Source organism: Anopheles maculipalpis, chromosome 3RL (genome assembly GCF_943734695.1).
Source record: "Anopheles maculipalpis chromosome 3RL, idAnoMacuDA_375_x, whole genome shotgun sequence".
Lineage (NCBI taxonomy): Eukaryota > Metazoa > Arthropoda > Insecta > Diptera > Culicidae > Anopheles > Anopheles maculipalpis.
In genome coordinates this window covers 40,522,476-40,537,704 of record NC_064872.1, presented here as the reverse complement: position 1 = coordinate 40,537,704, position 15,229 = coordinate 40,522,476, and the positions used below count along the sequence as shown (strand labels likewise).

The window sequence follows — 15,229 nt, the reverse complement described above, 5'->3', positions numbered from 1 at the left end:
CCTCACCACTTGTTCTCGTAATTTTTTTTTTCTCTTCTGTAAGCTCTCCGGCTGTCCGGCTGTTGGTTAGCAGTATTAAGTTTACTAATTTTTAGTTTATCTAGCCTTTTGTGTGCTGTATTCGCAATTTCTTACATCTGAGATCTCTTGTTTTTTCTTTCTTTTCGTTTGTTCAGGCGTTTGTGTGTGTGTGAATGTGTCTTTCCATCGTGCGATCATTCCTTCGCAAAGTTTTATATTATTGGATCGGTATCTTCCTGGGTTAGGGTTTACATCTCCATTGTCTTTCATGTGTTTTGACTACTGTAAAATTTATATTTACACGAGCTAGTCTCATCGGATGGCTTGTTTAAAATGTGTTGTGCACTGATTCGATTTCGCTTTTTTTTTTGTCTCAACAGGAATCATCTTTGATGAACTTTAAAAAAAAAAAACCTTTCCTCTTAAAGGATGCATTTTTTTTTACTTAGTACTTTTCCTCTTTCTTTTTTTCTGTCTGGTGTCAGCAGTCTACCACTGCTTTTCTAGAAGTTTCTACGAGTTCTGCACCTTAAGGGTTTCTTCTCATAACTCTCTTGTGTTAAATTTCCTTTTCACTAGCTGTAAATTTGGCACATTTATAGTTAGAATCGTTTACGATTGTGTTGCACCGTTTTTTTTTTTACCACAATGGTCAGAATGGTTTTTTTTCTCATTTGCCCACCGTCTGTAGGTGTTGCAAAAATTCAATTTGTGCTGTAAAAGTGTTTCCAGTGCTACTGTTCACAATCATCTCGGCTATCTCAAACAGCAGCAATATCAACGGGAGGTTGGTGTGGTTGGGAAGAGCAGTGCGAATGGACAAACAGTGCCAAGCGAAGCATGTTTTGTTCGGTTCCGTGATGAATTGAAAAGTTCGTAAGGGAATAATAACATACGTTGGGCGAAAAATGTACACTTTGGATTTAAGCCAAGAAAATGAGAATGAACGCCTTCCGGTCTTTGGTTTGTCTGCTACCGAGACGCTGTGCCCTTGCTGTGGTGCTGCGGAGCAAAATTCTTCACTGCTTGAAGAGTCTTTTTTTGCGAACAGTTTTAAAAAGAAAAGCGTGTTCTGTGCTCTACAAACCGATCAACCATCGGTGCCTAGACGTCAACTATCGTGATTGACCCCATGATGTTAGGATTCTGAGTGGTGCTCCCATGCTGTTGGTGAATTTCGCTTCCTTTAGCCCCCGCCGTCACGCAGGAAATAGCGCCTATGCGCTAACGATGGCCGGGCAGCAGCAGCAGCAGCAGTGTACGAACCTGCCCCTGCTGGTCATGTTTCCCAGACCCAGCCGCTAAGAAGTACGCATCCGGCCGACATGCGACTCGATGTGTCAGAAGTGGCGCAACCGGTCAAGTGGTGGTTCCTCATCGAAGGTTGGGCAATAAATCATTCGCACCAAACAGGCCGTGGGAGACAGCTGAAATGTAAACACGGTCTACGCAATCCTTCTCGCTGGCTACCTTTTCGTAACAGGTATCCAGCGACACCGATAGGTTCTTTGCTTCGTCATCCTCAGATGGCAAAGGATGGCAAGCAGTAGCAAGTGGTCGCAGAGCGAAACTAGACCAATTCCAAAAGTCAAACGGACCCACCTGAAACACGATGGCGACGTCCCGAAGGCGAGAGAGTATCGATGTTTCTTGGGGGCAAGATAGCAGGGGCAGACGATGCGCTGTAGAAACCAAATGGTCTAGTGTTGCGCATAAATAGTACGCTGCCCTCGGGCACCAAGATGTCAGCCGGCAGATGAACACCGGTGCCGTGGCTCCACGCAACGAATCAACGGGAACATAATCAGTCGATTATCGGCGGAGCGTATCATTAGCGATCTGCGGTATGGACGAACAGGATCCCTACAGTAACCGGAAATGGGTTATAAAATCGACGATCAGCTTCGGCTAAATGGCGGGCGGGTTTCTAAAGCAGATTGGTAAATAATTGGCGCATTGGCTTCTGCATTGGAGTGACGAGCTGGGCATGGAATCCTCGCACAACTATCCTGTGAGAGGTGACGTCATACATGTACAAACATACAGAATACCTTTTGTCGGAATTTTCCAACACAAGAAAAAACCTGGGATGCTAGCACGTCCATTAAAAAAGTGCTGACACGTTGACACATCGTTTCGGTAAAAATGGATGCTCTATTATGCTTTTGTCGTTGCAAGGGCTGCGATGAAAAGGCTTTCGAAAAGCATCACTGATACTTTAGGCGATTCGGAGCCGTCCCTATGCTTGGTAAATGCACCCCGGGATCTCTAGCGTTGCGGACAAAAGTGTACAATAAACGGTTTAGTGCGCTCGGTGGTCGCAAATCATTCCCTAAAACAATCACGAAACTCCCCAATCTTGGTACTATCCTAAGCGCCCTGGATGGGGCGACGCCAAAAATGCAATTTCCTTACCGGCATCCGGCTAGAATCTGGAGTCCTGGCAACGTCCCAGCGTTGCGTTGGATTGGTAGCGCATCGTTGGCAACCGGTTCGAAAGCTCGATCCCGAAGTAATTACGGGAAAAAGTTAGAACATTTATTCACCTCCACATGCAACGTACCGTTTGCGTGGACTCCGGTTTTGACCAGCTTCCTTTTGTGTTTCCTTCCATCAAATGTGCACCGAGGGAATAAAAGCATGCTGACTTTTAACGAAGCACACTCGCACACACACACATACACAACCCCACACGGTAGGGAGTACGACGTTTGGGGCCAAAAATGTTCCACACTATCCAAAAGTCAGATCTAGCGAGTTTCGCGGGATCATTTTCGAACCTCACCAACCAAACTGGCAATGGCGAAGAGAAAGCGATGCACTAGGGGACAGTGCGAATGGGCAAAATCGCTGATCGCAGTACTTCCGGGACGACGAGGCTAACAAAAACTCTGGCCCATCACCCCTTGGAGGTTGGCGTCGTCATAATGCACTTTTGTACGTTGGGCCCGGGCGACCTCCACAGACCAAGTCATATCTTCCGCTCTCTAGTGTAAGCTTTTTGCGTGGAGAGTCATAATTCACTCGCTTTTTGTGACCGAGTAATGCGTCGGAAAAGGCGTGGAAGGGTCGTTTGAAGCAAAAGGGAGTTTAGTGTCATTCGTACCGGAGTGTTCGTCTCTGATCAGCCTACATGCACATCCCTTCCAGTGAGCAGGTCCTTTCTCATGCTGCAAAAGTTTCCTTTCAACAGGCAATGTGTGTGTGTGTGTGCGTCGGAGCTTGTGTGTCCTTTACACTTTTTCCCTTGATAGTTGGTCCTGTTTTAACTGTCCACCCTCAACCCGGTTGGAATCTGTGTGCGGAGTAGATTAGGGGGAAGGGGGGGGGGGGGGAACTAAAGTAAAAGGATAATGCATGGCGTTTCACTGTACTGTATCACATTACAGTGCCCGCCAGTGTACGTTGCATGCCTATGCCGCTATCCGTTCGTGTTGGCTTTCAATATGTTGGGGCGGTGATGGTGGCGACGGACCATTATTTAAAGAGCACACACGTACACACACACACACACAACCTTGCACGCAAACACACACACACAAGCAGGATAGGAAAAAAGAAAGAAATGAAATTGTTTCACCAAGCTTCACCCTGCAACGGGATGGCCCTAGCCACACGCCAAATTTATACTGCAACCGGGTTGGGTGGTGCAATGCAGATTGCGGCTGTAAGTAGTTAGCTGCGCTATATCTTTTTCTCTCTCATACATACACACACACACACACACACACTAACACTGACTCGTGGCCAACCGTAGCTTCAAATGGTTCTGGTTATGTCGTGTGGTTATGGTGGACTGTCACCCTTGCCGTCAATTTCAACCCTGCGGAATTGCAAGTTCTGATGGTGAGTTTTCCGAAAAAAAAAAACATTCTTCGAAGATCATATATTGAGATTGGTTATCATTTAGGCATACAAACTAGGTATCCTAGAACTGGTGAAACATTTTGCATCGCATTTCAATTGGTGGACATTTCCATTGATTTCATAGAACCTTTGGTACATATAGTAAAGCTAAAGCTTTTTTCTCTCTGTTGCATGATCCACCTACATTCAAACAACCTCATTAGCGGGTACGATTGCCGCTTGCCAGAGCCATCATATCGATCTACCGACCAGTAACTTGCAACCGGCAAACTTGTCCGGAATTGCTGTGTTCGCGTGGGTCTACTTTCCGGGCGCTATCCTGTTTCATGCAGCGAGCATGGAAACTTCCAGCTATTCTTGGTGAAAACTCGGTACTAATTATGTCCATTATGTCGACGATTCCGTACGGTTGAGGTGGGTTGGATGTGCATGTTGAACGGGGAATGTTTTTCTTCCGTACTGTTTTGCGGGTGGAAAACGAAAATTGCAACCGGACGTAAGCACGAAGGTCGTCGCCGTTGGAAAAAAAAAACAGCAGGCGGACCGGGAAAAGCGGAAATCCATATTGCAGTGCTGGTACTGAAGAATTTTCGCTTAAGAAATTGCACGAGCATGGCGATAAGACGGTAAGAAGGGTGGGCAAGGGCGCTGGGTTTAATATTCAATTTGCATGATTGAAAATTTAAATTAAGATCATGCGGTAGTTTTGAAGTCCAATTTAACCATGTCTGCGGAAAGCGCGGCCGTAACGACCTTAAAAAAGAGGGCCAGACTATTCTGAAGGAACACTAATCTAAAGGAGTGGGATTGAGATAGAAAAGGTATAGTTGCTGCTGTTAAAACGCCAATGGATGACCGTAAATACGACTCCAATGTCTAGCTTTCGCACTGTATGGAGGGGTAAGGAATGGTCCCAAATCCATCGTCACTATAAAGGCGGTGTAGTTTTTGTACGTCTGTGTCGGTTTGCACAATTTTACAGCACATCTAGAGATCAATACATATAAATTGACCATTCCGTTGCAACCGGTGTAGACCTGTTAGCGATCATTCTTTTCTGTGCACGATAACTTCATTACTGTGGGAATACATTTCCGTTCTAAATGGACTACTTGTGTGATGTTGGAGTTACCTATTCAACTCAGCTACGTTTACAGGCTTCTATGTAGTTCCCACATCGAATAAGGCACACGGTTTGTCATGCTTTCCTAAGGCGTACTGTTTTTTTGTTTTCGATTCATTGTTTCGTTGCATTCTGTATTGTTTGGTGTGCTGTTTCTTGCACAATTATTGGATTTTTGAAGAAGAAAACTGTTTCTTGTTGCTTGTTTCAACTATAACTAATGAACGAAACCGGGTGAAACCTCATGTGACTAAACTATCTTTTGTTGCGAACTATTCAAGGAATGATGCTTCGAAATGGGCGTGATGAAATCATATTGAGCCGTTGCTTGAAATCTCTATGTTCTAGACTAGCACACACAAACGCGCACGCACTCGCACTATATCTACACATAACGAACGATTCATAAGGAGGAATGATGGCCCACGATCGGGCGATAAAACGAGCAAGAGATATAACAGAACCGTAATTGCTGATCGACTGTTCCAAACTTTGGACGCGATCAGTCACAACCATTGAGAATCTAACAACATCTTAAAATCGCCTAAGTAGGGCATTTGCCACTATAGTTAAGCATCCCTGCTGTTGATAAGATCAAGCAACACAATCATCAGGCCCGATTATCTCTTACAAACGGAAAAGTCTCAAGACAAGCTTGTCAATACAAACGGAAAATAAACTTGCATTATACATTTCATTTCATTTACGCAAATATTTTAAATTAGAAATGGAACCAAATGAGCAGCTCGACGTTACTTATTTTCCCGTCCTTTTCTTCGGGAAAATCCTTTCTGAAGTAAAGTATTCACATTTTGCTTGGAACTGCTTAAGAAAACGAACTGGAAACACACGGCGCCTTTCCGTTTCGAATAGGTGACGGAAAACAGTTTGACAAATACGAGACTCCTATTTGTGTTTGAGAATACAAATTCTTGGCAGTGTACTTGTAAGTTTGCCTTTCGTAAAGTTTTTTTCCCAACAGACTACACAAACGGCTGTCATAATTCGAATCTTCCGTTTTTGACAACTTGTCTTGACAATTTGTATGTGACAATCAGGCCTAATTGTAAAAGAACGATTTTATGAAATCATAATCTGCACACACGTACACATTTACGAGGAACTACCGTCTACCGTTGGAACTACACCACCAGTCACTCAAAGTGAGCCTTGAAGTTTCGCCTGCAACCTCACGATTCAGTCTTTGCTTCTAGAACGAAACCGCCGCCGACGCCTCCGAACCCAGCCTCCTTTTTGATGGCACGGCCCGTGCTTAGACCGACCAACGGCAACAGAATCGGTTTCTGATCCATGGACGGGCTAGTGCTGCCACCGCTCGAGCCTCCACCATTGCTACCGCCGCGTTGCGATTCGTAGCGAGTGTGGGTGCGCATATGGCGGGTGATCATGTCACGGCGACAGGCAGCGTACGGGCATTGCGGACACTTGTAGGGTTTTTCTCCGGTGTGCGTTCGCTGATGCGTTGATAGATGATCCGAGCGAGAGAAAATCTGTCCACACACCTTGCAGGAGTATGGTTTAACTCCTGTATGAAGACGCATATGACGGGTCAGCATATCCGAACGGGCAAAAGAGCGCTGGCAAACTTCGCACATGTAGGATTTGGTGATGTCTGTCGCACCAGTACGGCTCTTATGCCGCGAAGCCATATGCTTCGCTAGCCGGTCCTGTAGAGAAAATAGCTGACCACACACGGGACACATGTAAGCGACGTCCGAGCCAGGTGGCATCTCCTCAACAACGGGCGAAACGTTTAAATTGAAACCAGGCGGCGCATGGCCATTGAGCTGCTCGAAGGCGGGCGACCGTCGTATGTCGGGCAAGTCTTCACGTTTCAAGACCAGCTTCGATGGACCTATAGAGGCGGGTGTCAAAGGTGAGTCCGGTGGTGGGCTATCGGCCAGCCGTGGCTCTTTCTTGATCACAGTGGAAACGAACAGACTAGGCGATTCGAGCAGTGGTGGCGACTTCATCGACAAGTCTAGCGGTTGTTCCTGCGGGTCATGGTGACCACTGCTGCTACTGGCGTTACTGCTACGGCTGCTGGTCGTTGGAGGACGCTGGGATGCTCGACCCGAATGGCTAGATTTCTTTTTCTTCGGAGGATTTACTTGGGGAAGCGGTTGCTGCTGTTGATCTTGTTGCTGGAGCTGCTGGAGCTGCAGATATGAATCGGAATGGCTGCGTTGACGGGCAAACTCTTGGTAGAGCAGTTTGGTCGGTTCGGGCAGATAGTTGAACAGCGCGAGTGGGTTGAAGTACTCAAGCTGCTTGTACAGGTACTGCTGGCCTTCCTGCTTGATCTGTGATGGTTGCAACGGTACCATTTGTTGCTGTGGAGAATCTAGCTTGGTTTGGCGAGAAATCTGCGAGGGTGATGGCAGCTGTTGATCATGAGGTAGTGCTTGCTGCTGGAGCGACGTCCTCTGCTGCAGCGGATTGTTCTCATCGACTTCACTTAACCGCAAAGGGCTAATGCTGATGCGAGGACTAGCGGAATATGGGAACACATCTTCGGCAGAGTCTTCAGCACTGGAGCGCGAGTCGGTACACTTGACCTTGAAATTTTGCGCTTCCCCGACGTTATTGTTGTTGTGATTTACCACCGTACCGCTACCATTGTGCAGTTTGTCCAACACTGCAGACAGCCGTTTCCGCTTGTGCTTCTTCTGCTCCGAACGGAACAGATTGTTGTTGGCTGCTGCTGGTAGATTGTTGTTGTTTTCATGCCCATCGTCTGAGGCAGGGCGGGAGCGAGACGCAATCTGCTCCTGCGATGATTGCTCCTGGTGCTGCTGTTGTTGATGATGCTGCTGCTGCTGCTGGTGGTGCTGTTCCAGGGCAGCGGCTGCCGCTTGGTACAAGTAATACGTGTGCGGACGACCCGTTTGGATGTGCCCCATTGGGTCATAACCGCCATCCGCCATAGTCATTAGGTCTGTCGTTCTGTGATAGTTCCGGTGGATCAAGAAAATATCAAGGGCATCGATCTGTAACGAAAATGAAGAAGCAAAGGATTAGTTAGCGCGGCCGGTAATGTGTGACAATTCGTAGGAAGCCGTAGATAAATAGTCGCTGAGCGATCATCATTATCGACCGATTAAATCGAACATTCTCATTAGGCTGATTGTTGCGTCTTCTCGTGCCGACGGCTGGCGTGGAGCACATCTCAAATGCAGAACAAATTAAGGGCTCGTAAAAAAGGAATCCCAAATTGAACCTGTGTGCCTGGACGATCAGTCATCATCGGGAAAGCTTGACGATGAAATGAATTTGATTTTATGAAACTAAAAGTTCGAAAATCAGAAAATCTTCAATGATTGAAAGAGCGTCGAACGCAACGGGCTATTATCGGACACCTTACTCAAACGATGCCGCCTGTCCGGTGTGGTGGAAGCATTTCTCGTTCCGAATAGTTTCGATACGATTTTTAGTGTCCATCGGGGATCTACGCCGGTGTGGTAAATTAGAGAATTAGGCCAATATTTTAATGGTGGGAATTTAAATAATTAAGTTATTCTACCACCAGTTTCGTGGCCCAGCAGGTGGTAGCTACAGGTTTTTGATCGTTCGTTAAACAAGTAGGTAGACAAGCAGTGTGGTCGTTCGTTTCAATCATCGACTGCTTGAAACTTAGGGAGCAACGGTTTTAATTGTGGTGCAAAGAGAAACGAGATTTCAATAGGCTAATCGGGAAGGATGCTAATAGGGAAGGTGGAAAATAGAGGATGCATGATAAAAACCGATGAATCGGACGGATGGAAAGAAAACCGGTTAATTATGTGAGCGAAGAATGACTTTACTCTTACTCCTAAACGCTGATCAGATTTGGAATGAGTTTCAGACAGTTTTGGTTGACATTGTCATTGCAAATAATTGTCACGAGAACCGGACATATCCGGGATATGATACAAAAATAGGAGGCAATACATATATGTACAAAAAAATATTAACAAAAACATCCACACTTCTTGAAGCAGTTAGAAAATCGTTTGAAGCTATGTATCATCAGCTTAATCCTACGGCGATGCTTGCGTTCCACCGTCACACTTGACTCATTTCATATTGAATATCACAATTACCGTTTCGAGAGGCTTTTCACCCTTAGGTTCGCTTCTTCAGCTCTAAGCTTAGCACAAAACGATAATTTAGGCGCCATCGACTACAAATTGGCTCTTGCAAGTGATCATGAGCATAAATGCATTCTTCTTTTTACTGTCAAATCGCATCAAATTGTTGTATCTGTAAAGTTGTGCCTGAAGTTGCAAGGATTCATAATTATGGTTGATCATTTTTCGGAAAACATGATCGAATTCTTCCTTTCCGAGTCGAACGTAATGACTTGGCGAATTCTTATACGAATGCATTGGAGTACCTTTCACCTTCGGTACTGAGTATAAATATCCATGTGTGAAAATTACCAACAAAAATGGGAGAAATAAGCGATAAGACGAAAACAAAGACGATGAACATGCTACATTGAACTTTTCGACAGCTGTTGGTCTGAACGTAAAACGACTAAACATTGAGCTATGCTTCATCGAATGAGCGAGGAGAAGCGAAAATTGATGGCGAAGGCCGTAGGCTTCCATCATCTTCTCCTTCTTGTTTGGTGGCATAATTTCTTCACTCATCTGCTTCGCCTCTCCACGGTGTGGGAGGCAGACAAACAGCGCGGCTGGTGAGTACATGATAGGGAATAAAGTGTGTTGCCTACATTATGCTGGCACCGTCCCCCTGTCCAGGGTATAGCAAAGGTCTCCAAAAGTAATAATAACAAGCACGCAACTGTACCTGAGCGAAGGAAAATAACATACAAATTCGTAGCTGTCGATGCTGGCATTGATAAAGTGGGCAAAACCACTTCGAACGCATTGTCTCCGTTGCCGGCTCGATGGCTTTCGCGAGCTGCACTGGCCGCCAGGCTAGTCCGCGAACGACAGGTTGATGTACCGCAGCCGAGCCGTAGGCGATGGATGGGGTGCGGGAACCTGGCTGGAATCATCTGAACCGCTAGAGATAATTACACGTTCATACGCAACGTGGTCGTAATGGCCGACAGCCATCTCAAGGAAGATGCGGACGCTCCCCAACAAAAAACGACACCCAGTCGTCTACCTGCCGCTCCTACCTCATTCGCTTAACTGAGCAGTAGGCATTATAATGGTTTTTGATAAACGATGCGAAGGTCCGTGCAAATGCGGGAGTGAAACCAGGAAAGGTGGTACAGAGGATGGCCGAACATTCACATTCTTGGTTCCAATCACCAGGAGCGTCTCATTTTTGGAGGTTTTGCTGGTTTGGTTCGACAGCAAATCACTTTACGGACTCTTGATCGAACTCAGAATGCGTGACCATACAGTATTCGCCCGTACCAACACAAATGGCCACTTGATTTTGGCTGATTCTGCATGTGGGTATGGTATGTCCATTCCCGAGATTGTAATTTTCTCTCCTGATTTGTCCGTACGCTCCCATTCGGTTGGTGACGATGATGTATGCTGATGGTTTTTTTTTGTCGTCACTACAGAAGCATCGGATAAGTCGAAGCACCAGTGCGGAGCTGATAGTGATGATGGTGCATGTGCAACGATCTTTATTGTGTGTCTCCCGGCAAGTAACCCAGAATGAATAATGACTGCGGAGGGTAGCGATTTTGAGCGATTGGAACAAAAGGAGAGGACCAAAAGAAGGTATAATATGAGTAAAGGTTGCCACTGGTTGATGATATCAAAGGATTAGCTTCTGTTGGCTCGCAGAGCTTGTCAATGCGGTACTTTATTTTAGAATTTATTGAAGAGTTTTAGATTAATGTTAGAAAATGCGTAAAGTGATGAGAAGATGGATAACTTTACATTCCAATACATGATACACTAAAGGGCATAAAACTTCAACATTGATTTTGGTAAATACATTATGAAACTACTTCAAACTAGCGAAAAAAATATAGAAATACATTGTTTATATTACTCTGTTGTTTTCTGAACAGGGCTACGATGCACTGGAGACAAGGAAAGACACTCGAAAGATTATTTCGGTCTGTAAATATAAAAATGTTGGCCAAAAAATGTATTCACATTTGCATTTGTCACGCTGCCAAATGACAGAGGAAGAAATTTTCATCGTAGAGAAAAGAACCAAACATAACAAGTAAACATTGCACACCGAAACATAAAATATATCAAATTCGAAACACAATTCCGGAGGCGTTCAGCAGGAAAGGGTAAGTTTCTGCAAAAAGCAACAAAGACAATGTGCAACAGAGCGTGGCGTTGGCGAAAAGTAACACACATATTCTTAACAAAAAAGCAATAGAATGGCGTTAGAGCATGTTTGTTCGATTGCTGGAGCAAAGAACTAGCAGCAAATATTGGACATGTCCTTTAAAGATAAGGAATTGAAATCCCAGACTGGTCGAAATACTTAAAGCTACTTGCGAGAAAAATGCTGAGAAAATAAACAAAACCAAACGAGTTCATCTCTTCTCTACAGACTGAACACCGGAAGTGGTTTGGACGGTAAAAAAAAACTATGGGAATTTTCAACGTAGGAAACGAAAATTAAACAAAAAACTCCCTACAGTCGATTGCTTAGCATAGTTTGCAAAATAATATAAAACAGTAACAGCAAACTGGAACAAAAAATATAAACGGAGGATTGTAAATGTTCCATAAGCGGTCCCACAAAATGGATACAACAAGCCACTAGGACGAAAGAACCTGGGTCAGTGTTGGATGCTGCGAGCAAACGAGACAACGCGGCTGTAGCGATACTTCAAAGTCGCAATGGAAAAGGTTGCTGGATAGCAAAAAGGGGTGTAGCCGACTCAGGAGGGTGCAGTCTCGATTTATCATTCCCGGGGGACCATTTGCATTTTGATTTATACTGTCCTGTAGCATGGTTTCGGGTATGTGTCTCGGACTCGGATCTTAAGCTTCTAGCCGACATGAAGGGTAGAAAAATTAAGTTATACTTTGTGTCCTTTGATTTTTAGTGAGGCATTTACAGCTTTTTTTTGCGGAAAATGAGCTTAACTTTTTTCACCCAGCAAAGAAACTTTCATTTTGAGACTTCCAAGGATCTGCTCGTCGTGTTTTGCGACGGACTTCAAAGTTGAGTAGACAGAAATTAATTGATCTCGTTTGTATGGTTATCGTTGGTACGGGGACTCTTACATTTTAAGACATTGGACATTCCTCTTTCTCTTGTAGCAATCGAATAAATAAGCACAATCGCCATTTTCATCATCACAATCGGAATCGGCCGTGGGCGACCATGCGCCTCCATCTAATAACATTCAGTCCAGCATGTCCAAATAAAAGCGACCATGCGGACGAAGTGTGGACCGTGCAGTAAATGAGCTCGGACAACATAACTTCCAGCAAACTTCAACTCATCACCCCCTCAGCAGGTTTCGCGGATACGAAAATGTGGTAAAAGGGATGACACTGTTGACAGGCAAGTTGAATGTTAAGGACGATATATTTTTAATTTTATGGCTTTCGTTTTCGCTAGGCTAGTTTTTGGCACGGACCGATCCGTTCCTTTGGCTGTGGTGGAATCAACAACAAGATAATCAGTCTGTCGAGATAGCCAACGGTTGGAGGAAAAGACCGACCAGCAGTAGCAGCAAGTTTTTCGACCCAATCCGTTCAGTGTGAAGAATTCCATTCAGCCAAGGCGTGGACAAGCCGTTTGGCACCGAGTTGCCTCGAAGGTCCTCAAAAAACTTTCTCTGCCGACACTTTAAGAGCACGCTTGTCACAAAGCCTGTCAGTCTCGGCGACTTGGCTGGGTATGATTTATGCTTAAGCGCTTTTCACGTTCTTGCTGCGTACAGACGATTTTCCATTCTAATGAACACGATCATCAAGGGTCTAGATTTTTTGTTAATCGTAGTAGAATAAATTTCTTGATGCTGCATGATGCAACGTTAGTAAATTTAATTAATAATAATCAGTGGAGACTTTCACGACGATTGGATTGTTTGTGACCAGCGTGGATCTACATGTAATGCTTTGATTAGTTTCATTTGGATTGTTTTAGGGAAAATCCCAAGCAAATAAGTGCATAAAGCAGAAGATAAAAAGTTTCTCGTTATCATTCATTTAGACGAAACTCAAGAAAGGATCGTTTTGTAGCATGCAATCAAAATAGGAAGTTTGCGGTACCTACAGTCAAAGAAAAGTCAGTTTGTCGTATAACGTCGTACAATAAGTAGTTTCTACCGTAATAACCGAACAACAGAGCGTAAATTATTCATCGATTGATTCGTTATCGATATAAAATTTGCAACGTAATCGTAAAATTTATTGAAAATAAATTCTCCGTCATCGTTCGCGGTGCCGTGTGGTGTGAGCATATGTTGATATGCGGTTTTGAATGCAGCAACGACTGTGATCGTTGTCATAAAATCACGTTTCGTTCGTCGTCCACACGCTTGCAGATGGGAACGTGGCCAAACCAAAGATGAGGATTTTTTTTTGTTTCATTTGCTTTCGCGCGCTGAGTTTGATTCTTTATTACTTAACAACGAGCGCAAATACAAGTGGCAATCTGCTCCCGTTTTGCCGAAACCGATTGTCGGTTCGATAGCACATATTGCATGGATATAAAAGGTGGTTTCCACCAGTCGGGTGAAACGGAATCTCTTCATCGTCTTACTCCTACTGCTGCCGACTCTGATGGCGAAGTGAGAATAACGCTTGAATCGCGGAATTTGTTCAGCTACCGTCTTGGAGTGTGAGAAGCCACTTCCAGGGCGCGGGAAAAAGGACGTGAAAATTGCAGCAGCGCATTGCAGACAATATGATATCAATAAGAGAAGATGGCTTTGCTCATAGCAGGGACCACACAAAGCAGGAGGGGAGATGGGAAACTCCAGCACACCCCATACGCGCTTCTTTCGCATGGAAACCATGGTGGTGGAGGACAATGAAAGGAAAAAAGTGACTGGCCCTTACATGATGTACTGTAGCCGCCCTACGGAGTTACGAAAGAAGTGCAAAAGGACGTTGTTCCTGTGTGTGTGTGTGTGTGTGTCCCCTCTCTCAAGGCCTCGAAGAAAAAGACAGCTACGGCACGACACGCTCGTAGTCTTTTGAAAGGGCTCTGCATTCGTCGCAATGCCAGCACCGAAAGATAAAAGCATGAAACATAAAACAATAAATAAAAATATTTGCTTCTTGTCACCTCTTGCTCCCTCTGACGAAGCGCTGCACGTTCATGCATATATGGGTGCTGCAAAGTCCCTTCCCTTAGTGATGGCTTTGCTGTGCACTGTGGGTACTTTATTTTTCAGTTTCGCTGCTCTGCCCTTTGTAAAAGTGTGATTTTGTTTTGTTTTCGTTGTGTTTCTGCTGCCACTACACGATTGTTGGCCACTTCTTGGCGCTGAAAATTGAGCAGTGTTAAGCACTTGCTGACCTTACGATCGAGTGCTGTGCTACTAAAATGCAAAGAAATGTAGCTATAATCACAACAGTCGAACTGGAAGGGAATTCCCGCATAAGTAGGTGGCTGCCACTGAAATGAGAAATATTCAAAAAATGGGGCGGAGCGCCGGAAGTGGAGCAAAGAGGCGTTGCAGCTTAGGAGAAATACAAGGACCAGTAATAAAAAGTAGAAAGGAAAAGTAAGATTCGATGATAAAGCAAGATTTTTTGGAGTTATTAAAATCTTTCAGAAAGATGCATTTTTCTTTAACACGAATAGGAAACCATTTTGAACTGTTAAGTACACACGTTTCACAAAGCTCACTTGCGTTTTAATTGATTATCTAGTATATAGAAATAGAATCGGCCCAGTGGTGTAGGCGTTAGCGGCGCTGGTCTTCAAACGGCCGGACCGTGGTTCAAATCCCATCCGGGCCGTCCCCCCGTAGTGAGGCCGATTAACCAACTACGTGGTATCGACAAGTCTAGAAAGCCATTTCGATGGCCACCATGACCTTAGAGGTATTAATAACTATTAATAAATTCTGCATTTAAGAACAATAACTAAACATTTTCCTAACATTACAATAATTAAATAAAGAGGTGAGGATATCATACATAAATGTTATATTATTTGAATAAAACTCTCACGCACAATAGAAAATGTCGGCAGGATTTTGAAGCCATTTGTTAAACAAGTTTGATTTGAGTGCTAGTTTTCTAGCTCGGCGACTGATTGTACGCTTTGTGTATCGTTCGTTAG

The 15,229-nt window shown here is 44.6% G+C and overlaps 2 protein-coding genes across 2 annotated transcripts in view; both read right to left on the bottom strand.

The window, feature by feature from the left end:
* The window catches only part of LOC126564342 (actin-binding protein IPP), a 389,363-nt gene that overhangs the window by 110,355 nt on the left and 263,779 nt on the right, over positions 1–15,229 (bottom strand). The gene's annotated exons all lie outside the window — the stretch shown is intronic.
* LOC126564368 (zinc finger and SCAN domain-containing protein 5A-like) overlaps positions 6,125–15,229 on the bottom strand; it is a 66,728-nt gene continuing 57,623 nt past the window's right edge. Inside the window, exon 2 of the mRNA XM_050221396.1 lies at positions 6,125–8,022. Coding sequence (XP_050077353.1) covers positions 6,202–8,022 — 1,821 coding nt within the window. The 3' untranslated portion in view covers positions 6,125–6,201. The remainder of the gene's footprint in view (positions 8,023–15,229) is intronic.